Genomic DNA, 25,078 nt, shown 5'->3' with positions numbered 1-25,078 from the left:
AGACAATCACTATTATTGTTCTTAAATTTAAAATTTAAATTCTTCATCTTCATCTTCAAATATTTTAAAATTTAAAATTTTATTATATCTAGAATAACTAACGGTTCATCTAAAGTAGCAATACAAAGAACCAAATAAAATCGATTACAAAATTATAAATTTAGTTGCTTGATATAATTAACTCAATAGATTTTATTCGATTTCTTTTATTGCCTAACAATATATATATATATATATATATATATATATATATTTGTAAATATACTCTATCAGACATGTTTAATAGAAAAATATTTTATTAAAGATTTTTTTTAAGTTGTATTATTTTTTGGAATATACTCTTTAATTGTATTCATTACTAGTAATTAATAATAATGTAGGTAAAGTAATTATTTTAATTTATTAAATTTTGTGTATGAGTAACGAAGCCAATCCATCTTGATTGTGCATCAAAACATGAAGAGCTCTATATATTATGGAATACAAACTAAAATTTTAAAGTAATTTTTCATTTTAACATATTTTTTTCAGTTTAATGTTTAACTAATCAATATCCATTCATTTTAAGTGACTCAACATATTTATTCAAAAACAAAACATACAACAAACATAAGATAATTTATTGAAACACAAAATTTTAAATTTTTAAATATTTTAATAAATCTAAAATATGTTAATACTATTATAGATGCGCGAGTCTACTTCTAGTGTATATATATATATATATATATTATGGATTTGTATATATAGTCTCCAGAGTCCAGACTAATGTAATTTGACTATTTTTGGATTGTATATTAACTTATGTGCCAGTTATATGACATACTGCTAATTACTACTGATTTGAAGTTCTAACGGGGGAAAATCGTGAATTAAAGCAAGCTTACTTCTCAAGAGTTCGAGTACCTGTACGGCTGTACCTTGATCAACTCAAAGGTTGGGAGCGGTGAAAGTTTCTCTACTATTTTTTTTTTTTTTGTTTGTTAAAGGGCCAAGTCTCTCAACGTTTCGTACAAAGAAGAGCGTAAGTCAATGTTTCAAATTTTCAACCAAGACATGACACGAGCCCGGCTATATAGCTTATGGTACTGATAGCTTATAAATAAATTTCTTCAACCATACATACAATTTAATTAAAAATATAGAGAGGAGCCATCAGCCATGCATTGCATATATTCCCGCCCAATTGTCCTGCAGAATTTCCTCCACGTGACACCACCACAATCACATTAATAAATTAATTCCAACTGTGACAGATCACTTTTGTTTCTCCGATCCACTTGGTTTCATGTTGCTGTTCTAGTACCGCATAAATATATCACATTCGACTTCATTCTTTAACCCGAGTTTAATTTCTCGTGAAATCGTCATACGTAAACAGAGTATTTCAAATCTTAAAAGGTAGATTTCAAAAGAATAAAATGAATCAATGAATCAAGTTTAAAAGGAAATCCAATAAGCATTTGCATCATGGATATTGAGAGTTATATTTTGTTTATTGCAATAATTTCATGCATCTATAGACTAATATTCGTACAACAATAAGTTGTTGTACACACAATAGCCATAAGTACATTCGCATTAAAATAAAATGGAATATAGGAATCAAGTAATATTTAGGTCACTTATATTTTAATGCACCGCGTCTAACGCGATTAGTCATTAATACACGGGATCGTCCGATACTCCGATCTAAAACAGAGTATTTTTTGTTCCCTATATATAACCTTTCTCATTATATCATCTTAAATCATTGTAATCATACAGAGCCATCACCCAAATTAGAAGAAATCTCTAAGATGGCCAATAACATCTCTTTTCCTTGTTCCATAATATTATTATCTATCATCTTCTTCTTTTTTATCAACTCATCACACGCAATGCCATCGTTTAACGTACAAAGATACGGAGCTAGAGGTGATGGAAGAACAGATGCGACCAACTCCTTTTTGACAGCTTGGTCATTAGCATGCCGCTCACGGGCTAGGGCCATGGTCTACATTCCCCGTGGAACATATATGGTCAGAAACCTAGTCTTTTGGGGTCCTTGCAAGAACGTTATAACTTTCAAAATCGATGGAACACTCGTGGCTCCGGCAAACTATTGGAGTATAGGTAATTCCGGTTATTGGATTCTCTTTGCTAAAGTAAACCGGATCTCGGTTTATGGTGGCACCATTGATGCTAGAGGAGCTGGTTATTGGTCATGTAGAAAGAGTGGTGGACATTGTCCTCAAGGTGCAAGGGTATGTATATATGTTCATATTGAAAAGCGGACTTTGATTTGTTCGTTAATTAGCTGTTACAATTTAATATATATATAAAACTGAATATGGTTTCTTTTGCAGTCTATATCGTTCAGCTGGTGCAGTAATGTTCTACTAAGTGGTCTAACGTCGTTTAATAGCCAAAATATGCACGTCACGGTTCATCATTCCTCTAATGTTCGGATTCAAAACGTAAGAATTAGAGCTCCAAGTGGAAGCCCTAACACCGACGGTATTCACATCCAATCTTCTTCTGGAGTCACTATTACTGGCGGAACCATTGCGACCGGTGATGACTGTATTGCTCTTAGTCAAGGATCTAGGAACATTTGGATCGAACGGGTGAACTGTGGACCTGGACATGGAATCAGGTAATTGAATTTAACAATATGTTATCTTCTTAAATATGATGATGTACTACCCAATTAAGACATTAAGAGATGAGGTTTGCTTGTAAATGTAATGCAGCATTGGGAGTCTTGGGGATTACGCTAATGAGGAAGGTGTGCAGAATGTAACCGTGACGAGCTCTGTTTTCACCAAGACGCAGAACGGAGTAAGAATAAAGACTTGGGCTAGGCCGAGCAGAGGGTTTGTGAGAAATGTTGTATTTAGGAATCTGATAATGAGGAATGTTGGTAACCCGGTGATTATCGATCAGAACTATTGTCCTAATGGAAGAGGATGTCCTCGTCAGGTGAATAATCTAATCGATTTAGCTTAACTCAAGTCTTCTAATCTAGTGTTTATTTGATGATGTAATCTTTGTTATGATTTTGATCAAACAGAGCTCTGGTGTGAAGATAAGTGGAGTGACTTTTGCAAACATAAAAGGAACATCAACAACACCAATAGCTATGAAACTGGATTGTAGTGGAAGCAATCATTGCACCGGGCTTAGGTTACAAGACATTAAGCTCACTTACATGAGAAGATCATCAGCTTCTTATTGTAGGAATGTCCATGGACGAGCCTCTGGAGTTATGATTCCAAGGAATTGCATGTGAAACTAGAAATCCAAGATTATTATTTGGGCTTTATATACGTATGTAAACCCTAAGATTGTTGGATGTAGGTATATATATATATATTCCAAAGTGATATTTATTTGATGTTTCATAACCTTAGATTCATCCGAAATTTGAATGTGGTGAATTCTTTGGTGGGAATGAAAAAGGAGCAATCAATATGCTAGTACCAATTCTTCTTTACTTGAATTCTTTTCCACCTGAAATTTGTAAAATTTGTAACGCGTTATAATAGCAAAGAGATTATTTATTTGGGTTTAACAAATGTTTCTTCTGACAGATCCAGGTTACTCGTTGTATTTTAATGTACGGTTAAAAAAATTGGCATTACAAGAAAAGTAAAATATAACGTTAGATCTTGTACTTCTTGATTCAATAATTTTTTGTATCATAAGAAAAAAAAAGATTACAAACAATTAAGGGATAGATTACAACCTGTACTGTACGTAAGATTCAATATTGTGAATGGATGGGATGACGTGTCTATATACAATTGGTCGACATTTTGACTATGTGCTACTAGTAGCGCAAGATTCGGAGGGTTTTTCTCTTTAGCCGCTGAGAGTGAGATCTGATCTCTCCCCTTCCGTAACCATTAACCACCCACATGTCACGTTCCAATTCCATAACATAAGGCTTGTCTATATGAATATGAATATGTTTGGAAAAAAGATGGCTAGCTACACGAAATATTGGTGAATACATGGTCACACATGCCAAGTATATTATTGTATACTCAACTACACAAAGTATATGTATTACATGACCACATGCATGAACTATATGACGTTATGCGGTCAACATCATAGATATATAATTCAGTATACCGGTCAATTGACTCCGGCAAAGACCGACGTTGACTCCGGCGTTGACCAACACTTAGAAAAAAAATTCTAAATTTTTAAAAAAAATTATTATAGTAAATTATTAATGGGTTTTCATGATTAAAAGACATTTTCTATTCAATATCCAAATATTTTTTATATATCTCTAATATATTCATTCTTATAATTAATTACTTTTTATTTTCCAAGCTAAAGTAAATAATTAAATAAAAATCATTTATAATTATTTTTAAGATATAAAAATTCATTTATAATAATCTTCAAGATATAAAATCATTTATAATTATTTTCAAGATATAAAAACAATTTATAATTATTTTCAAGATATATATATATATATATATCTCATAATCAGATTATTTAATTACTACAAAATCAATAAAATCAAATTCAACTACTTTCATTAGAAAATAATATGCAAAAGATTGAGTATATGACTCTTTACTCTAAATTTTGCATGGTAAATGTTATAAAAAATTTTAGACACTCTTTAATTCAAAATTTACATTCTCAAAATAACATATAAACAACAAAAAATTAACAATATTTAATTTTAACCCCTGTTTTAAAAATCGCTAGGCTAGTCGGACGGTGACTGAGGGCCTAGCGATTAATCAGAAATTCGGATTTAAATCGGGGATTAATCGGGGTCTAGTTTTACGGTTTTTAATTATTATATATAATAAATAATAAAATATTTAACTTTTAGGGTTATATATATTGTTTGCCGTAATATTTTGAAAATGTTTGACAGCTCAATCGGTTTAACACTCTCTGAAAATAACTAAGGTCGCGAGTTCGACTCTGTTCAGTGTCGATTTAGACCATTTTTTGTCCTTTTTATTACGAAAGGCAAAACGGTAATTTTGCCCGATCGTCTTCTCCACCCGATCCAGCGACTGTCAAATCCTAACCTATGGCCGCAATTTTTTTTTAGCTCAGTTTCTACCCAATTCATCTTATATTCAATTGGATATGATATAGAAATAGTAGATCTTCGGATTTACATCATATCTAAGTAGAAAATAGTCAAAATCAAAAAAAAAAAAAAAAAAAATCCGATTTTTCACCCGATTTGGGTGTAATCGCGGCGGTTCTATACTGTCTAGCGATTCCACGCCGATTAATCGGCCGATTTGACCGATTTTTGGAACAGGGCTTTTAACATATGAACATTTTCATTTTTACTCTCTTTTACACAATTACAATATGTTAAATTAATTTTTTAAATTTTTTTTAAGGTCTGGGTTCTCTATATTACATTTAAGATATATTTAGGAAATATATTAAAAATATTTTTAGATATTGAATTAACATATAAACAACAACAAAAAAATTCACAATATTTACTTTTAACATATGAACATTTTCATTTTTACCCTCTTTTACACAATTACAATATGTTAAATTAATTTTTAGAAATTTTTTTTAAGGTTTGGGTTCTCTATTTTACATTTAAGATATATTTAGGAAATATATAAAAAATATTTAGATATTGAATAGAATATTTTTAATTAATAAAAACCATAAATGATTTAATATAATAGTTTCTTATTTTTTATTTTTTATTTTAGAAATTTTATTTTTGGTCAACGCCGGAGTCAACACCGGTTTTCACCGAAATTAATCAATCAGTGTACCAGATTGTAAATCTATGATATTGAAGACATGACATCATATAGTTCATGCATGTGGTCATGTAATACATATACTTTGTGTAGTTGAATATACAATAATATAGTTGGTATGTGTGACCATGTATTCACCTATACTTCATGTAGCTAGCCATCTTTTTTCTAATATGTTTTCCAATTTGATTTTGTTTTGGTTTTGCCTTATTTTTTTTTTTTAAATTGATTATTCAAGATCTTACCAATGAGATCAACCTATATGAAACTTGAACTAATTCTTTTTTCTTCACGACTAACTAATTGTTGTACTTTTAGGAAATAATTTTATCAAATATATAGTACTATAGCTAGAAGTACGTAGCCGACACATTATATAAGGAAACGTGGATATCACATGTTAATCAGTTGTCTCTACCTTTTATAAGTTGCTTGATGAGTTCTGATTGCTTATCATTTACATGTAAGCCGTACTGTACGTATCATTTTTCTATAGTAGTTTCGTGATGAATCTATCAGCATCGGACTGGCATTATTCATATGCATTGGGTTTGATTGAACTTTGTCCTACTCCTACCGGTCGATTTAACACGTCTTCTGACTAATCCTAAAAGATGACAAAGAAATAACTAAATTAGTCCACCAGGTTTTCAACTTAACCTCAATATCAGATTGATGAACCTAATTAATTTGCTTTACAAAGATGATGCACTACAATCAGCCGAAAACAGAAACGGTTTAAACCCCTATTTACCAGAGGTGCAAAAGTCTTTTGTTCCTAGTGGAAGTAAACGAAAAGAGAAGCGAATCTGTAGGGCTCTGTAGGGGTATAAACTTCTCATATACTATTTTCTTCGGTATAAACTTCTCCAATTTTTGTTTTTTTTTTTTTTTTATTTGGTCTTTTACTTCACCATAACATGTAAAACAAATCGATAAATATGATTGTCCTATTAAAACATTATTCCGTTTGGTGCCGGATTTTGAGTAAAATCGAAGGTATTTTGAACATATTTTCACCATTGTATGCGCTTATTCGATTTCTTTCTGAGTAAGAAGCTTTTTGTGTTTCTAATTTGTAAAAAAAAAGCCTCTGAGCAAGAAACTTATAAAGCCAATTGTTCTGACTTGCTCTATCATGTCCCTTAGTTCTCTGTAAAGCTTTTGAAAATATCTTCGGTCAAAAGCTAACATAATTAACATGTTCGAAAATTTTAATCAGAATATAGTTAATAAGATTATTATTTAGGATCGCTGCAGAAGAAGCCATTTAAGAATTTAGAATTGAGAGTCTGCGACAAACCGTCATTGATGACGGTACGGCTCTTCATGATCCATTCAACGTTCACGTAAACCCATGTGATGAACTATTCTTCTAATATAGTACAAAAAAAGAAAGAAAAAAAAAAGATCATTTGGAGATGAGCATGAATAATCTACATTTTTTATGTAGCTTGTTGTTACTTGTGGTAAATTTACTACAAAGAACTTCAGTAAGATTTCTAATTGTCCATGTAGAGAAACAAAAAAAAGTTGTATGAACCAATGGATTAAGTTGAAAAGGTAACTCAATGGCATTGCATTTGTATAAATTATAAAAAAAGGTGAAAGTTAAGGGTACTATTTTCTTTTGCTATAATTACTCGTACAATAATAAATATGTTGTACTCACATTATCATCAAATAATTAGGGAATGAAGTAAAATATGGTCACAGTACGTAGTCATTAAATTCACCGCATATAACGCGATTAGTCATTAATACACGGATAGTCCGATATAAGGGGGATGGTATTGGATTCTAATTTATCAAGATTTTTGAAGAGTTCTACAAACTCATTAAAAATGAATAAGTGAAAAGTTGTTAAAGATTCCTAAAGAGTTTTATTGATTAGTTTTCTAAAATCTTGTAAAGTCCTCCAAACAATCCCTATATTTTTGTGATATTTTCCATGATTTTATTTTGTAAAAAAAGTGTTTAAAATCATAAACCAATAACATAATAATTGAACTAATTAACAATCCTAGATTCTTTTGTTTTAATTGAATAACACAAAACTTTTAATGACTTTATAAAAGTCTGAATCCAATAACCCAAATTTGTTAAGATTTTAAATGACTTTTTACAAATCACAAACTAATAACACTAAAGGGGTGTATTCAATCTATTATTCCAAGTGATTTTAGTTTTAATGAGATTTTAAACAATTTTGATGATTTTAGGGAAGTTGATATGATTTGTTGTAAAATTCTTTAAAATCCCACCTAAAACTATGAGATTTGGATTCCTGTATTTTTAACTAAAGAAATCCTTTCAAATCCTCCAGAATCCCAAAAAATTATTAAAATCCAAATCTACAAACTCTTTTGAATAACAGTGGATTTTAAAATGGATTTTTAAATCATTAATTCAATAACAGTGGATTTCAGGAGACTTTTTAAAATCCATGATTAAATAACATTGGATTTCAGAAGACTTTTTAAAATCAAGGATTGAATAACATATGATTTATAAATTTTACACAAATCATTTAAAATGTCAAATTGAATACACCCCCTAAAAAACTTTAACAGAGTTTAACAAAATCTTGATCTAATAATAACAAATTCTACATAATATTTAAAATCTTTAAAACTCTATTCAAATCTCAAACCAATAGCCCCCACTAATAAATTTTTTTTTTTGCCTCCTATATAAAGGGTCATAATTTCTTCATAAATCATACAAGCCCGAAAAAAAATTACAAAAAATAATCTAAGATGGCCAATAACATCTCTTTTCCTTGTGCAATTATATTATTCTCTATATTATTTTTTCTTATGAACTCATCCAACGCAATGCAATCATTTAATGTACAAAGATACGGAGCTAGAGGTGATGGCAGAACAGAGGCGACCAAACCATTTTTGACGGCTTGGTCATTAGCATGTGGCTCACGGGCTCAAGCAATGGTCTACATTCCCCGTGGAACGTACTTGGTTAGAAACCTAGTCTTTTGGGGTCCTTGCAAGAACATTATAACTTTCAAAATCGATGGAACGCTCGTGGCTCCGGCGAACTATTGGAGTATAGGTAATTCCGGTTATTGGATTCTCTTTGCTAAAGTAAACCGGATCTTGGTTTACGGCGGCACCATTGATGCTAAAGGAGCTGGTTATTGGTCTTGTAGAAAGAAAGGTGGTTATTGTCCTCAAGGTGCAAGGGTATGTAAAGCTAATTTCGATTTATACGTCAACTAGCTATATTAATTTGTTATATAGATATACAGACTAATTTTTTTATATGGTTTCTTTCAGTCTTTATCATTTAGCTGGTGCAACAACGTTCTATTAAGCGGGTTAACGTCATTGAATAGCCAGAATATACACATCACAGTTCATCATTCTTCTAATGTTCGGATTCAAAACATAAGAATTAGGGCTCCAAGTGGAAGCCCTAACACCGACGGTATCACCGTCCAATCTTCTTCTGGAGTCACCATAAGTGGTGCAACCATAGGGACTGGTGATGACTGCATTGCTCTTACTCAAGGAGTTAAGAATGTTTGGATCGAACGTGTGAGCTGTGGACCCGGACATGGAATAAGGTAACTAAATTTAAAACTAATCGACTGCAAATATGATGATTTCAGTTAAGTCATTAGCATGAGTTTGATTGAATATGTGATGTAGCATTGGGAGTCTTGGGGACTACACTAATGAGGAAGGGGTGCAGAACATAACCGTCACGAGCTCTGTTTTCACCAAGACGCAAAATGGAGTAAGAATAAAGACTTGGGCTAAGCCGAGCACAGGGTTTGTAAGGAATGTGCAATTTCGAAATTTGATAATGAGGAACGTAGAAAATCCAGTGATCATTGATCAAAACTATTGCGCTAATAGAAACGGTTGCTCTCGTCAGGTGAGTAGCCTAATCGATTTTGGCTTAGTTCTTCCATAGTTTGTTGTTAGTATGAAGGGAAACTTATTATGCTTGAAAATATATATAGGGATCTGGTATAAAGATAAGTGGAGTGACTTATGCAAACATAAAGGGAACATCAACAACACCTATAGCAATGAAACTGGATTGTAGTGGAAGCAAGCCATGCACAGGGCTTAGGTTACAAAACATTAATCTTACTTACATGAGAAGATCGTCAGCTTCATATTGTAGGAACGCCCATGGACAATCCTCTGGAGTTATGGTTCCAAGGAATTGTATGTGAAATCAGAAATCCAATATTCGATTCATTGGGATTTTACATATACATACTTAATTAGATATATTACAAGGTGATATTTGTTTCATGTTTCATAACCTTATATTCATCCAAATTTGAATGTGGTGAATGTGAATCGACTGTTTGGCTTATGAAAAGCGCTTGTAACAACAATTTAAGGAAATATTATTATTTTATCTTGAAAATCAATAATTTGTTCCTTTTACTATTACAAAAAGTTGCAAGGTGTCCGGATATATTGTGTCGCTTATTAATTTATCCAACATCACTTTTTGAAGTTTTCCAACATCAGTGTTTCTTTAAAATGTTTGCAAGTAAATTTTTGTAACTAGTGATCGATTGTAACTGTTTAGGCTACGAGTCAAATAAAAGTCTATCCAACGTTCACTAGTTACACCAGCGGTCATATGTCTCACACTCTACACACATACAAATAAAAGATATACTGCAACGTTCATAATTCACCTTTTTCTCGAACGACTTAGTACATGTGGAATCCTACGCGCAATGTACGTAAGCGCAGCGATTGCCACCGCTATGAAATCATCACATGATAATTTAGTTTAGCGCGTGGACAGTTTTTAATATCATTGAATTTGTCATAATTTGGCTTCTACCAATTCAGTTGCTAGATTACAACTAATAAACTACTAAACACTTATATCAGATTTATTATCTGCTTTAAAATAAAATTCATCTAACAGATCCAAGAGGGGAACGTGGGTGACACATGATCATTAAAATTTGCTTTAAAAGTTCTCATTGCTTCTCTCTATTATTTTTTAACGTTTTCTTCGTGTTCGTGACAAAAACTAGTCTCTATCGTTTGATCTATCGTTTTACTTCAACTTGATTGTCTCAAGATTATCATATTAGGCTATCCCATATGCGTTTAACTAGTTTAATTCTTCCTTTGGTTTTAAACTGTTTTTTTATTTATAAAATTATAAACTAGCTTGAATAGTAGTGTACACTACTGTTTTTTACGGTTTCCTTTTTGTTGATAAAAAAATATTTGTTATATATATATCAGGTGTTTGTTTTTTTATTTTTATATCAGGTGTTTGTTTAATTACGGTTTATCACTTAATTAGGCAATTACCACCAACCTTAAAATTAAAGGATTCTAATCTATTAGGCTATTACATAATTAGCTCCCTTCATCATCTTAAAATCGTAACTGTAGGAAAGAAATGAAGTTTCGGAGAAGAAAATTATAATTACTTTCTTTTTAATGCCTCTCTATAAAGCTTTTTGACAATATCTACCTTCGGTCTCAAGCCAACATGGTCGAACATTCAAATCAAAAACAAATTAAGACATCTAAAATGATTGATTAGGTTACTTGGAGAAGAAAACCATTTAAGAATTGAGACTAACCGTCATTGATAACGGTACGGTCCATCCATCCATTTACGTAATCCCATGTGATAATTATTCTAATACATGTTGATTTTCGCAAATGACCATATAATTATGTTACGTCCCATGTTACATGTTGCTTATTACGTGATAAGTAAACATTGGTTGACTTTCAGTTAATCCTTTTTTTTAAAGAGCTTTTGTTGACTAATGCTTCTCCTGACCGTAGGATTCGGAGGCTTTCTTGCATCTACGGCTACGATTGATTATAACATTGCCACTGTCCACATGTCACATGCCATAAATTATGCTATTTGCCATACATGAAACCTGGTCCAGTCTTCGGACTTCTCTCTTTTGCAATTCGTTTTTGTTTATCTCAGATAAATACTAAAATATAAAATATAATTTAACCGAAGAACGATAGAAAAGTCCACGGACACTAGCATTATTTATTTATTTATTCTATTTTGCAATTACATTTTTATAATTACTATTACATTCTCTACTTAAACTAACAAAAATAATAAAATTATACAAGTGAACATGGATCACATGCTTACTCGTTTATAGATGAGCATTATTTGCTTAAGACCTTCACAACTGCTTATCATCACATGCGTTTATGCGAACCGTTCATATCATTCATTTGAATTTAATCAATATCAAACAATCATTAGCATTATAATTTAGAGTTTGTCAACGTATTCTTTAAAAACAAAAATAAAATTGAAACATACCACTATATATACAGCTACATATAAAATACCCACCATAACCGTCTCCGATTACTTCACCCTCACACTACACCACAAACACAAAACATAAATACTTTTAACAAAATCGCAAAATCTACAAAGATTTATCACTCTTTCTCTTTTTAAGAAACATCAAATATGGATAATAATAATAAGCTCGTAGCTGTTTTGCTGATGTTCTTCTCAAGCTTCTTGCTGATGAGATTATCAACGGCTGCTTACAACTACAATGTCGTCAACTTCGGTGCCAAACCAGACGGTCGAACGGACTCCACAAAAGCCTTCCTTGGCGCGTGGCAAGCAGCTTGCCGTTCAGCTGCATCAGTCACTGTAACGGTCCCGAGAGGGAGCTTCTTGCTCAAACCAGTGGAGTTTCGTGGTCCGTGCCGCAGTAGAATCACGTTCCAGATCTATGGAACGATTGTAGCTCCTTCGGATTACCGCGGTTTGGGAAATTCCGGTTATTGGATCTTGTTCGTGAAAGTTAACCGGATCTCGATCAATGGAGGAACGTTAGATGCTAGAGGTGCTTCTTTTTGGGCTTGTCGTAAATCCGGAAAGAGTTGTCCTGCCGGTGCCAGGGTAAGATTAACCGATTTAACCAACTCTTTTTTATTTTTGGTTTTCTAAATTTTGAAAAAATAGTAACAAATATTAAAAATCGAATAGGTATGATTTGCTTTGACATCGTTTTGATTTCGGTTCATCGTTTATAGTAAAATGTTTGATTGAGTTTTCTAAAGACTTTTTGTTTTATTCTAATTTAAAAATTAGTAACATATATATTATCAAATTAGTTTGTATATGGTTTTTTGGTGTTTCAATTCAAATTTTGTTTTCATTGGATATAGCACTGAACTTTAATATACGTACTTTTTAAAATTTCAATTTGTTTATTTTACCTTTTCAGTTTGACACGGCTTTGCATATTTTTACTTCAACTCCTAATCGATAATATTGGCGATGATGTTTAATTTTTGCAGTCAATGACGTTTAACTGGGCAAACGATGTCGTAATAACCGGTTTAACATCAATAAACAGTCAAGTAACACATTTAGTTATAAACAGCTGCAACAACGTAGTCGTCCGGAAAGTAAAGCTAGTGGCTCCAGACCAAAGTCCCAACACAGATGGTCTCCATGTCCAAGCTTCTGCTGGTGTTACCGTAACTGATAGCACGTTTCAGACTGGAGATGATTGTATCTCTATCGGTCCGGGAACTCGTAACCTCTACATGTCTAAGCTCAACTGCGGTCCAGGCCATGGAATTAGGTATGAAAAATTAAAGCATTTGTTCTTATTTAAAGATAACTTGGATGGCAAGATTCAAATATTTTGTGAGTTACGTACTGATAATTAATCGTTTTGCAGTATTGGGAGTCTGGGAAGAGATGCAAATGAAGCTGGAGTACAGAACATAACGTTGGTAAACTCTGTTTTTACTGGATCAGACAATGGTGTTCGGATCAAAACATGGGCTAGGCAAAGTACAGGTTTTGTGAGAAACGTTTTGTTTCAGAATCTGATCATGAAAAATGCTCAGAATCCAATTATCGTCGATCAGAATTATTGCCCGAACCATCAAGGTTGTCCTAAACAGGTAAAATTAATGATCGAAATTGAAACCTAGCTACATAGTACATACATAAAGGAATTATATAATAACAATCTGATTGGTTTTGTTCATTTATATATTTGTAGGGTTCTGGAGTGAAGATTACTCAGGTTGTGTATAGAAACATTCAAGGGTCGTCGCGGACGCAACAGGCTTTAACGTTTGATTGCAGTCGCAGTAATCCGTGCCAAGCTATTAGATTGCACGATATCAAGCTAACGTTTAACGGTCGGTCAGCCACTTCGACGTGTAAAAATATTAAAGGAGTTAAGGCTGGTGTGGTGATGCCTCAAGGTTGTCTTTGATAATTCATGAATTTGAAGATGTTTGGATGACATTACACCATCGTGAGCGCAGAGTGTTTATTATTTGCGTTCTGTGATCGAGATGTTTTGTTTTGCGTCTTCATATATATTTATGTAAATCATGACACTTTAATTTGTATCTCCTTTTTAGTACAAAATATATTAATATTAAATTATGTTTTAACGTATTGAAGCTAAGAAACGTTACTCTTCCAACATTCGATTTATGACTCGTATACAAGATTTCATTTATAAAATATATAAAACGATTTTGAACCAAATATAAAAATGTTAATCCTAAGATCATTACTCATTAGATAGTTAGATACTAGATTACTTTATTATGAATGTAAAATGAAAATGAATGAAATTAAAGAGGGAGAAAGTGTTGGTAACTGATGTAAAATACAAACAAGCTAGTGAGCATGGACAAAATTTACAGTTTTAAATAGGTTGGTATTTGTAATAAATTTACTCTCAAAACAATTTCCTGATTTTTTTATCAAAAGACAAAGTCAACGTTTGCTGTGGCCATTCAGGCTCTCCTCTCCCGTTGACAAGTTATCATTTTTCTTCCCACTCTGCGACATGTATGAGCTTGAAAGTTCTTCATCGTTCTTCTTTTGAGACTTGGAACATGAGTCTCCATTGTTCTTCTTTTGAGACTTAGAACCGGAGTATCCATCGCCCTTCTTCTGAGACTTGGAACTGGAGTCTTTATCGCTCTTCTTCTGAGACTTGGAGCTCGAATCTCCATCGCTTTTCTTGTGAGACTTGGAGCTAGTGTCTCCATCACTCTTCTTTGAGGACTTGGAGTTGGAGTCTTTATCACCCTTCTTCGAGGACTTAGAGTTGGTGTCTCCATCACTCTTCTTCGAGGACTTAGAGTTGGAGTCTCCATCACTCTTCTTTGAAGACTTGGAGTTGGAGTCTTCATCACTCTTCTTTGAAGACTTTGAATTGGAATCTCCATCACTCTTCTTTGACGACTTCGAGTTGGAATCTCCATCACTCTTCTTACTACTCTGAGTTTTAGAGTCTCCTTCATTCTTCTTCAAACTCTGGGATTTGGAATTAGATGGATTGGAGTCGATCCTAAGAGTTTTAGCCGAGAAGCAGTGACGAACATGGACCCGGTGGCACACAGTCTCAGTCGAACAACCTCCTTGTACATTCACCACAAGTATTGCTTCTTTATCTCGTGTGTCCTCACACCACCAATTCTGAGGGATTCCATCTACAAACTCTTCTAATGTATGGAATTCCTCATGGTGAACCGATACCTCCACGAAACTATCCGGTTTTATAGTTCCTGCAGCTGGCGTTACCTGAAACAATAAAAAGTCCCTATCATCTTAGCAAGGCAAGTCTTGAGAGAATTGTGACCAAGGATTGATCATTTTAGTTTGGATACCTCGAGCCACCGTGGGAAACCGAATGAGCCTAATGGATGTAACTCAAGCGTGTCTTCGTCTTCTCTCACCGTACTCTGCCCTTCGCATAAGATCCTAAACACAGCGTTCTCCTTGACGCATTTATTGGTGATGCGAAGCACGAAGGTGTCTTGGTTCTGAAGAACGATGTTGTTGCTGCTAACAACTGTCTCTGGTACATAACGTAAGTCATCGAGCAACGCTTTGACTTTCTCGTTGGTCTTGATGATTCTACCAAACTCTTGTCTCCTAACTGATCTATCGACATGCTCTATCTTCACATGGAATTTGCAACGGACCGGTTTGTGATCACTTTCCGTCACATCCATACAAGCATCATACCTATCCATAACACGCCAGTATGGTTAAAGACTTCAAGTTTATAAAAGAGTTTGAATCTTATAACAGAATGTGTAAGGAAAATCTTACAACATAATTGAAGCAACAACAGGACAGTCTAAACTGCATTCAGATTCCGGACTCGTACGTGTGTCTCTGTATATTACTCTGTCACACCATGCAGGGATCCGCTTTTTCTCACCTGAATCGTACCCTGAAGAAGAAAGAATTGGCAAAATAAAACATCAAAACTTTTATATGCTGCAACACTTGCATACAAATGTTGGTTATGTACCTCCTAACCCAGGCCGGTGTCTTTCAAACTTATAAGTTGGAGGGAAAGTAATGATGGCTTCACGCATTCCTTGAAAAACTCTTCCAGCTTTCATCTCTGCCCTGAGCTGATCTTTTTCTCTAAGCCAATCAAAGCTTCTTTGTGAGACAAAGTCCCTAGCTTCATCATATGATATACCAAAGAGGCGGTAGTTGAAATCACCAAAAAATACAACCATGTCCGCCTCTGCTAGGTCCTGTTTTGTCTCTTCTGTATTTACGTTTACATTCTGCAGAATGTGTGAGGAATCTAAGGTAAGCAAAAAATTCAAAGCAAAGGTAGGAGAAAAAAACATGACTGATCTGTAAACCGTGATCATTACTTTTGTGTTAAACTAGACATGATGAAATAACAAAAAGGGACTTACATTTGCGCTCTTTGTAGTATGAGAACTGGTAGACACACCAGCTGCAAAAGTTAAAAGGCATGAGGTATACACATGAGCTGCCTTCAGGAAAGAGAAGTGAGGTAAAAACTGGGTGTAAAGATATACCGGCTGGTGCATTATGAGCACTTGATGACCGGGTGAAGGACATTGTTTTGTAGATGTGATCAAAATCAGCATTCCTGCGGTTTACAGCTTCTAGATGTGCGGCCAAGTGACAGTTGATGAAGCACATAATCCGATCAAACACCCTAATTCTCAAACCTACACCTCCCTAATTTGACGTGTAAAAGTAAACCAGGTAAGATGCTATATCAGAAACAGGAATGATCCACATGTTGGAGAGAAAGAAATAAAATGCTAGAAGAAAATGTATTTTATCTTAATCGGAAAAAAAAAAACATTATATACCTTGTTTCCTATTGCGCGTCCAAAACCACATGGAACCGCTGCAACATCAATATCGCCTACATGAGTTCTTAGATTCTTCCTCACCCTAAATTGATATCAAAATATATCAGGACACCATCAAACTATGAATAAAGCTTTACTTGTTTGTTGAATAAGCTATCTCATGGATTAATTTAACTCACCAAAGTGATATGAGCAAACCCGCTAATTGCCTCGATCCCATGCGTTCAAAAACTGCTTTTTCGTCTAAGGTCTTCCCTATTGTATCTATCCAGTACTGCCCTATTGTACTCCCTTCATTTCCTCCTACCTAATATAGAAACAAAATGAGGTTAAAAAAAATTTTGTGAAGGAAAAAAATAGTCAGCATACTTTTTCAACTATTGTCTCACCGATTCCTTAGCAGCTGACATTGCCAAAAACCCAGCACCCATTTCTACTTCTTGTAAGCCTACGACAAGAATACCAACATCTGATGCTACAGAACCTAACCAAGACATAAGCGCGTCATGAGAAGCTTTTCCCTGGCCAACATTCCATGAACCAATCAGAATCCTAACACTGTCCGTCTGTGCATATGTCCGTTCTTTCTCAGCCAATTCCGACCTTATAATCCCGTCAAGAGGCCCAGGAGAAATCACATGCCATCCACGTATACCACCGTGAGTGGCTAAGCTGAAAATGTAGCCATCAGCTGATGCCATCTTTATCACTGCGTTATTATGTCCAACCCATCCCGCGATTAGATTGCCTTCAAGATCAATAATCTGGATGTGACCACTAACATAACCAATGTATATTCTTTCCCCAAAAGTGCAGAAACACAAAACAGCACACTGATGGTGACGAAAGTCTTGTAAACGGTTTCCATTTCCGTCCCATTGTATAAGCAATCCATTTGTGCATCCAGTCCAAATCATGCCATCCCCGGCTAAAACCATCGCTTCTGTTCTCTTGGCATCTTCACATGACCCTCCTCCTCTTGTTGCAACCCTTCTAACAGCATCTGCAGCTCCCATTATTGCATTCCTTGAGCGTTGCAAGAATCCATGCGATTTTTCCTTTTTCGAAGTGGATGCAATTTTCGCCTTCGTCTCATCTTCCGCAGGTTGATCCTGCTGTCCTGATGGCATTTCAACCCTGTTTTCAGTCTGACCTTCTGTATTGAACACTTTCAGTAGCTCTTTTGTACGACCATCCCTGAAACGATATTGACGCCATTAGAATATCACACCAAAAAAGACACAAAAATATCAAAACTTGCAATTAAATTTTGGAGCTTTAAAATATCAATCAATACTCACCATAAGGAGAAGGTTTGAAGCTGAGCAGCCCAAATTTTAGATCTTACATTATCAGCTAACAAACACTTGACTTCAGAGGAAGATATATTGCAAGTTCCGTTGACAGTAACTTGAGCCCTAAGATCAATTCCTGACCTTTCCACCAACAAAGCAGCCATATGTTTCTCCTCCAACCTAAGCGAAAGTGATTTCTCCATAGATTCCCAAGTCCATATCTTTATCACACCACCTTCCGAACATGACCACAAATCGCCTGAAATTTCCAAATAACAAGCAATGGACATCAGATTGAATTCAATACAACTACAAGACTAAAAATATGAACTTTTAGGTAGATATATATATATATATATATATATTACCATAAGAGCTCATGATAACAGAATTGACAGGACCCTTGTGAGCTTGCCAAGAGAGACCTTCCTTAAAAGGAGAATCATCACAATCATCAACCTCATAATCCATATTCCAAGAACGAATCTTTCCATCCTTGTGACCACTCCAAACAAGCCTATTCCCATTATCAACCATCAAACACGTGGTGGGTGAAGTACTAGCCGACTCATGAAACGGAGCAGCATCCTCATCACCTCTCTGTACACGATCACTTAAACCACAACCTGGCTCAAAGGCATCATCAAAGTTCCAAAATCTAACACCACTCTCTTGTCCAGCCCACAGTTGCGTCCCCGTACAAGCAATGTTCCTCAAGAATCTCCCAACCTGAGTCTCTTTTAACGGATGTGGTCTCAACTCTAAACAAGGAGGGCGCGCAGAGTGCAAAGGAGACCGCGTCGGTACTTTGAACATTCCAACGCCGCCTCCAGATCCTAAAAACTCAGGGAGCGGTTGAAAATCTTCTCCGATCTCAGGCTGGTGAGTGATCAAGTAATCATCGGAATCTCCTATATCACCTCCTCCTCCTCCGGTGAAAGGGAAAGATGAGGAATTTGTGGTGGCGGCGTAAGGATAGAACTCGTCATCGGAAGAATCACCGGAGATACCGCAGCTAGAGATGATTTCAGTGATTTTAGGGATATCGTCGAGACTGTGCTGACGTTGACGGTGGTGATGGCCTTTTTGACCGGTGGCACGAAGCTGGTGGCTATAAGAATGGATTTTTCGAGGAGGAGGAACGGAGCTCATGGCGGAGAGAGCGTCGTCGTCGTCGTCGTCGTCGTTGTCGTTGTCGGAGTGATGGTGGTTGTTGTTGATATCCATGGCGGAAAGGGGAATGAGGAGGAAAGACAATGAGAGAAATGAGGGTGTGAAGAAAATGTAAGAGAAGAGAGAGAGATGGAGCGAAGTGTTCGGGAGAAACATGGCGACAAGAGACTTTGCTCCTCCATTTTTCTTGGGGAGATTGATTTCTCTTTGCACTGCGTCTCCTTCTTTTTCTCCTTGTCACTTGCCTTATTATTTCTTCTTCTTCTTCGTTTTAAGTTTTCTCCCAATGAATTGGGCTTTTTGAGTTGAGAAAAAGCCCAATGTCTTTAACCCGATGAATTGGGCTTTTAGAGTTTATAAAAGCTCAATAACTTATTGTCGGTTTCTTCTAACTTATATGGTTGAATTCCTGATTGATTATGTGTTGATGGTTATATAAACTAGGGTTGGAGTCCTGTGGGAGATTGTAATTGAATATCTCTAATCCTCTTGTTGTTTTTTTCATAATCTTCCAAGAATGTATGATGCTTTAAAACCATGGGCTTGTTCGTTTGGTTGACGCTGGCGGCTGCGGCTGCGGCTGCGTTTATGTTTTTAACCGCTGTATTGAAACAACGTTTAAAAATATTAGATGCAGGTCACAGCGTTTACCGCAGGTACCTGCAGCAAGTAAACGAACAACCATATCTGCGTCTGCCGCAGCCGCAGGTACCTACGGCAGCCAAACGAACAAGCCCCATATCATCAGCGGCTGGAAGGAGAAAGTTTCTATACGATCCCTGTACCAACCGTCGACGGTGATTACTCTCTATCGAGGCAGTTGGTGTTACAGAGCCGATTGTTTCGCCCCGATGCTATTGAATCTTTTAAGCTTGGCAAGAATTTGTTGGATGATGAGCCCTCTGACGTGGAAACTTGCATTTCACGATCAACATACGAACCACCTTCTCCTGATTACTGTCCTTCTCCTTCTTTTAACTGGCCTAATTCTCCTCCTTCTTACTGTCCTTCTTCTCCTGTCTACTGTCCTTCTTCTCCTGTTAACTGGCCTTCTCCTCCTGACTATGCACCTATCCTTGACAATAATGAATCCCCTTATACCTCCTTTCCCTACGATGAGCCAGTTAAGGTAATTTTTGCACTCTTGTTTACGTAATTCTGGGGGTTTTTATTTTATGCTACTGATCCATATCATGTCATATATATATATATCATTATTCTGATTTTGGACCCTCTCTCCATCCATCAGAGTTATTATAGACAGGATGATGGCCTGTTTGGTAAAGTTGGGCTTCACTGCTACAATCTGCAAAATGTAAGTTTCTCTTTTATCTCCTTCTTCTTCTTCTTCTTCTTCTTCTTCTTCTTCTTCTTCTTCTTCTTCTTCTTCTTCTTCTTCTGTTATCTTATCAAATATATCGTACAAGTTCTTAAATATTATTCTCATCTTCTTCTTCGCAGCGGACAAACCTTGAATATTTCTGCCTAGACGACAAGGAGTATCCTCCGCTTGTAAAATTTTATGCAAGGGATCCAACTCGAGAGTTTTCCATTTACGAGTTTTCCATTTGCGAGTTCTTCACAAGGGTGGTTGAGTCTGCCAAAGATGGCTACAGCTTGAGTTTCATTACAACCCAATGCACATTATTGCCAGGTAATTTGTAAATTGGTTATGCATCTCTTGTTATTATTATTATTATTATTATTGTTATTGTGTCCTAATCTTTATTTCTTGGTCGTCATGTCATGTCATGTCTCCTTGCAGAGAAGGAAGGCTTCCCAATCTGTGACCACTTTGACAAACTTGCCGTGGATGCTTTCTTCACAGGTGATATGCCCAACTCGCTGCCTGAGGATGCCACCAGTGATAGCCTGCATTTCTACGAGGTAGATTTCCCTTTTTAGCCCTTAACACATTTAGAGGAAGCATGCCTAGAGAACACATTTTGACTTGATTTTTGCAGTTGAAAGAGTCAGAGCTGGAAGAAGAAAAGGATTGGCTTCTTCTCTACTTGGAACTCTCGTTGCGCACCAATTCTTTCCCGGTGAGAAAAAAAAAACACAGACTTTGACAACGAAAAGAGGATAGGAATTTGTGTACTAGGTAGCTTATAATGACATCTCTTCTTGATGTTGTGTTGCAGTTCTCATCACTGGGTGAAAGTTCATTTGACCTGAAAAAGGTAATTGTGCAAACCAGAGCAGATGTGTTTTCTAAGAAGAAAACCAAGTCCGAGAATGCAATCTTCTATATTACCTTCACATCATGTGGCCCTCAAGACGGCATTCCTATCATAAGGAATGCTATCATAAGGAGAACAATGGATGGAATTCCAGGTCATATGTCCCTTGAAGTCAAGTCTTTGGTGTGAAAGCCACCCACCATTATGTGTTTTATGTATTTTTAAGTATCTTGTCGTCCCATTATGTCTTATGTATTTAAGAATCTAACCGATCTTGGTCTTTCTTGAGACTAAGTTAAGAATGCCTTGTCTTGATGTTTTACAAGCAAGGAAGAAGCAAAACAACAAGCTGTAAAAGCGACAGAATTGAAAGAAATGTATTCACAGGCCAAAACGGTTAACTGCATGAAATTGGTTGGACCTTTTTAGAGTAACTCTATACATTGAGTTACTTACATAAATCTTCAGAACTTGTTTACACAAAAATCATTCAACCCCTGCAGCCATTAGAATTTTTTTATTTAATGTTAGACGTCAACAAAAGACATGAGAGAGAATGCAAAAGAGAGCATGAAAGTACAAGATCACATCAAGTGTTTGATGTGAAACCCACCATCTTATGTTATGTATTTTTAAGTATCTAATCGATCTAGATATTTCTTGAGATGGTGACTAGTTTAATGTTTTTGCTTGTGTGCTAGTCATGCAAAGGGGTAATGACTTTTAGTTCCTTTTTGGTTCTATATATAGTATACCCAAAGTATAGTAAAAGAGATTATTATTTAATCATAACATTATTGTTACAAACAATAATCATCACATTCAACACTTAAATAGCGTAAATAAAGGAAGATACTCATTATATTCTTAAAAGATTAGAAGATTACATATATCTTACTAACAGTGAAATCTATCTCTTAGAGATCAATTGATCTTCTTCCACCTCCCAAGCTTCTCTTTGCCCTGTCCATAATTTTTATTCATCAGATCGAAAGAAGATCAACTATGTTTTACAAATTTTTGTTTTGTGTAACGAAAAAAAAAAATCAATTATAAAATTGCAATAAGTTTGAGTAGTATATTAATTGTTCATGTACTCGTTTCTTATAATGGTTACTCTGTATGTAGACATTTTATAATGTACAGAATTTCATGGCATTTGTGTTATGTAGACATATATACACCAAAATCATAAGATTTAGACTAATGCTTTGATATTATAATATACGTTAAATATAAGTAATCACGCGCAATATGAGTGTGCTTCTATTATACCTTACGAGTAGGAATGGCGTGTGGATTCTCCTCGATAGACACTGATTTAAATCCTACGGGAATCAACACATCTTCGTAGCTGATCCACATTAAACACACACACAATTACCATTTTTGTTGCTTAAGTTCTGAAGTATTGATTCAATTACTCAGAACTATGAATATACGTTTAAGACAAACTGAGGGATTGATTACGTACGTAGAGACATCAACTTTGTAGGGAGGTCCACCAACGTGGTCGGTAATCTAATAATTGAATATGAAAGTGTTAATCCATATATTCTATGATTATATATCATTGAATTATGGAACATTTCGCACAAAAATAAATTAAAAATTATTACCGGATACATGAGGGTTATGAGTTCGCCGTCAGGTTTTAGCAGTTCATGCATGGATTTAGCCCATGCAGGTCTCATCTCCGGTTCAATGGCACAGAAGAATCTGTTAATTACATTAGTTAATTGGATTCTAATTATTTACTGCTAACATTATGTTTCCATAGTTGATAAACTCACACATAATCGAAGATGAGGTCGAATAATTCGTTAGGACGCCAAGTGAAAACATCTTCCTTCACGAACGAAACGTACTTTGCCTTTGGTGAGGAGCTGTATGTCTATACGTAATCAACATTAAGTATTATTAATATTTCAGTGACCAAAGACAAACGTAGTTAGAAAGTGATGAGATAATGAAACCATTTTTTTAACCTCATTAGCTTTCGTGAGGGCGCTTTCAGATATATCCAATCCAACAACGAAACGTTCAGGGCTTGCCATCGCAACGACGTCGTGTCCCTACTCTTCATAACATGATTTATGTGCAACGTTAGCTACAATAACAAGCATTTTATTTTCGGAGTTGGTCATTAAAGCGACTAAACATAAGTAAAGTGGCCCAACCTAAATTAACTTATTAAGTAGAGAAGCTCATCTAAAAAATCAAGAAGTAAACTGAAGAACAAACAAAATAAATAAATAAATTCTAAACCAAATTAAACTTCTTTTAAGAAATTTAAATGAAATTCCAAAAAAAAATAAAGATGTTGAGTACAGAACCGTATCATACTAATCCATTTAGATTTCCTTTTGATCACAAAGATTTGAAGTTGTTATTACTAATCGAATTCAAAATTGCAAACCATATATATAAACCAAAATGGAAAGAGAGAGAGAGGTACGAAGAAGACTGACTCCACCACAGCCGGGGACAAGAGCACGGCCAAGAGGGAGTGAGGAAGTGTCGACAAGATGTACAATGAGAGGTGTGGCTCTTCCTTGGTCCCATGGTGTTATCTCTTCTTCCCAACATTTCTCCCATCCACCTATTTTTATTTTCGATTAGTTGCATTATATATGTGCTCTTATTTTAATTGTTTTTTTTTTCCTTTCTGCCTTCCAAAATTTAAAATTTCCATAACTATCTGTTCTATAGTTAATTACAGTAGAATGATACAAGTAATATAAGTTAATCATCATTAACCAATTGATTTCTGAGTAGAAAATTCGTCAAACCTAACAGTATACTCTGCACATGAACTTTCTATGTTCAGAAAGCATTTGATTTTATAGTTAGTGTGGCTCATTTAGTCATTTATATATATGGGACCTAAATCTCTGTTAATTCAATTGTAAGAAAAAAAGATATCAAGGGAAGAATGAATCACCTTCTTCAACAGTTTTGTGCAGGAACGTAGCAACTTCCTCAGGAGTAGGAATAACGTTTCCACAATTGCTCTGACCTTGACGTTCTTCAGCCATTTTAGGGGTTCTCAAGCACTATCGTCTCTTTCCTTTTCTATTAACGATTTCTCTTGTTTTTTTTGTTTTAAAGGGCCTTGAAGTTGTGAAAAGCTTTAAGCATGCTATGTATTTATAAAGACGATACAAAAATTGAGTTATTACTAACAAAAGGAAATATAAACCAGTAATATAACAGTGATCGTTCACCCTCGAGACTTTCTGCCCATTTTGTGTGTCTCTTCTCATTGGAACACGTATCGCTATTTTAGATTTTCGTGGTGTGGACGAATGTATATATGCAACTGCTCATGTGATTTCTACGGGTTTATTAACCATTAATTGGTGTTTCTTATTGGAATTAAAAGTGAAAAATAAAATTAATAATTCTAAAATTTTATGAATCATTTATAATATAATTTATAATACAAAATCATTGTTTTGAGTTTTGACTAATGTTTTCGTTATCAATTC

At 34.9% G+C, this 25,078-nt stretch overlaps 6 protein-coding genes across 8 annotated transcripts; 4 read left to right on the top strand and 2 right to left on the bottom strand.

Moving 5' to 3' along the window:
* Positions 1–1,753: 1,753 nt before the first annotated feature.
* Positions 1,754–3,560, top strand: LOC104784950 (polygalacturonase-like). Its single transcript, XM_010510062.2, has 4 exons — positions 1,754–2,246; positions 2,349–2,638; positions 2,736–2,964; positions 3,056–3,560. The coding sequence occupies exons 1-4, from the start codon at positions 1,800–1,802 to the stop codon at positions 3,272–3,274; spliced, it is 1,185 nt and encodes a 394-aa protein (XP_010508364.1). The 5' UTR covers positions 1,754–1,799; the 3' UTR covers positions 3,275–3,560.
* Positions 3,561–8,054: 4,494 nt separating this feature from the next.
* LOC104784948 (polygalacturonase-like) lies at positions 8,055–10,179 on the top strand. Its single transcript, XM_010510061.3, has 4 exons — positions 8,055–8,971; positions 9,065–9,354; positions 9,440–9,668; positions 9,757–10,179. Exons 1-4 carry the CDS (start codon positions 8,528–8,530, stop codon positions 9,973–9,975), a joined length of 1,182 nt encoding a protein of 393 aa, XP_010508363.2. The 5' UTR covers positions 8,055–8,527; the 3' UTR covers positions 9,976–10,179.
* A 1,914-nt stretch (positions 10,180–12,093) lies between these two features.
* Positions 12,094–14,224, top strand: LOC104784947 (polygalacturonase-like). The gene is made up of 4 exons (XM_010510060.2): positions 12,094–12,692; positions 13,094–13,383; positions 13,483–13,711; positions 13,813–14,224. Exons 1-4 carry the CDS (start codon positions 12,249–12,251, stop codon positions 14,029–14,031), a joined length of 1,182 nt encoding a protein of 393 aa, XP_010508362.2. The 5' UTR covers positions 12,094–12,248; the 3' UTR covers positions 14,032–14,224.
* A 144-nt stretch (positions 14,225–14,368) lies between these two features.
* Positions 14,369–19,677, bottom strand: LOC104788780 (type I inositol polyphosphate 5-phosphatase 12). The gene is made up of 11 exons (XM_087451813.1): positions 18,600–19,677; positions 18,238–18,490; positions 17,326–18,133; positions 17,116–17,243; positions 16,934–17,018; positions 16,631–16,796; positions 16,505–16,545; positions 16,099–16,366; positions 15,894–16,017; positions 15,446–15,806; positions 14,369–15,359 (listed from the first exon to the last, which is right to left on the bottom strand). Exons 1-11 carry the CDS (start codon positions 19,558–19,560, stop codon positions 14,547–14,549), a joined length of 4,008 nt encoding a protein of 1,335 aa, XP_087307939.1. The 5' UTR covers positions 19,561–19,677; the 3' UTR covers positions 14,369–14,546.
* A 123-nt stretch (positions 19,678–19,800) lies between these two features.
* On the top strand, positions 19,801–21,889 carry LOC104788797 (UPF0725 protein At4g29550-like). The gene is made up of 7 exons (XM_087451812.1): positions 19,801–19,949; positions 20,126–20,533; positions 20,654–20,719; positions 20,866–21,058; positions 21,170–21,291; positions 21,369–21,449; positions 21,549–21,889. Exons 5-7 carry the CDS (start codon positions 21,238–21,240, stop codon positions 21,774–21,776), a joined length of 363 nt encoding a protein of 120 aa, XP_087307938.1. The 5' UTR covers positions 19,801–19,949; positions 20,126–20,533; positions 20,654–20,719; positions 20,866–21,058; positions 21,170–21,237; the 3' UTR covers positions 21,777–21,889.
* Positions 21,890–22,350: 461 nt separating this feature from the next.
* On the bottom strand, positions 22,351–24,905 carry LOC104784946 (thiocyanate methyltransferase 1). Of its 3 annotated transcripts, none has more exons than XM_087451811.1 (8): positions 24,532–24,905; positions 24,059–24,189; positions 23,576–23,662; positions 23,381–23,481; positions 23,207–23,306; positions 23,062–23,108; positions 22,863–22,941; positions 22,351–22,550 (listed from the first exon to the last, which is right to left on the bottom strand). In XM_087451811.1, exons 1-8 carry the CDS (start codon positions 24,623–24,625, stop codon positions 22,512–22,514), a joined length of 678 nt encoding a protein of 225 aa, XP_087307937.1. In that variant the 5' UTR covers positions 24,626–24,905; the 3' UTR covers positions 22,351–22,511. The 3 variants fall into 3 exon arrangements, with proteins under 3 accessions (XP_087307937.1, XP_010508358.1, XP_010508359.1); XM_010510056.3 differs by having other exon boundaries at positions 23,576–23,667; positions 24,532–24,874; XM_010510057.3 differs by having other exon boundaries at positions 23,576–23,667; positions 24,046–24,189; positions 24,532–24,712.
* Between the last annotated feature and the right edge of the window lie 173 nt (positions 24,906–25,078).

The sequence above is a fragment of the Camelina sativa genome, chromosome 5 (assembly GCF_030686135.1).
Source record: "Camelina sativa cultivar CO46 ecotype springtype chromosome 5, ASM3068613v1".
Lineage (NCBI taxonomy): Eukaryota > Viridiplantae > Streptophyta > Magnoliopsida > Brassicales > Brassicaceae > Camelina > Camelina sativa.
This window is presented reverse-complemented; position numbering and strand designations above follow the sequence as displayed.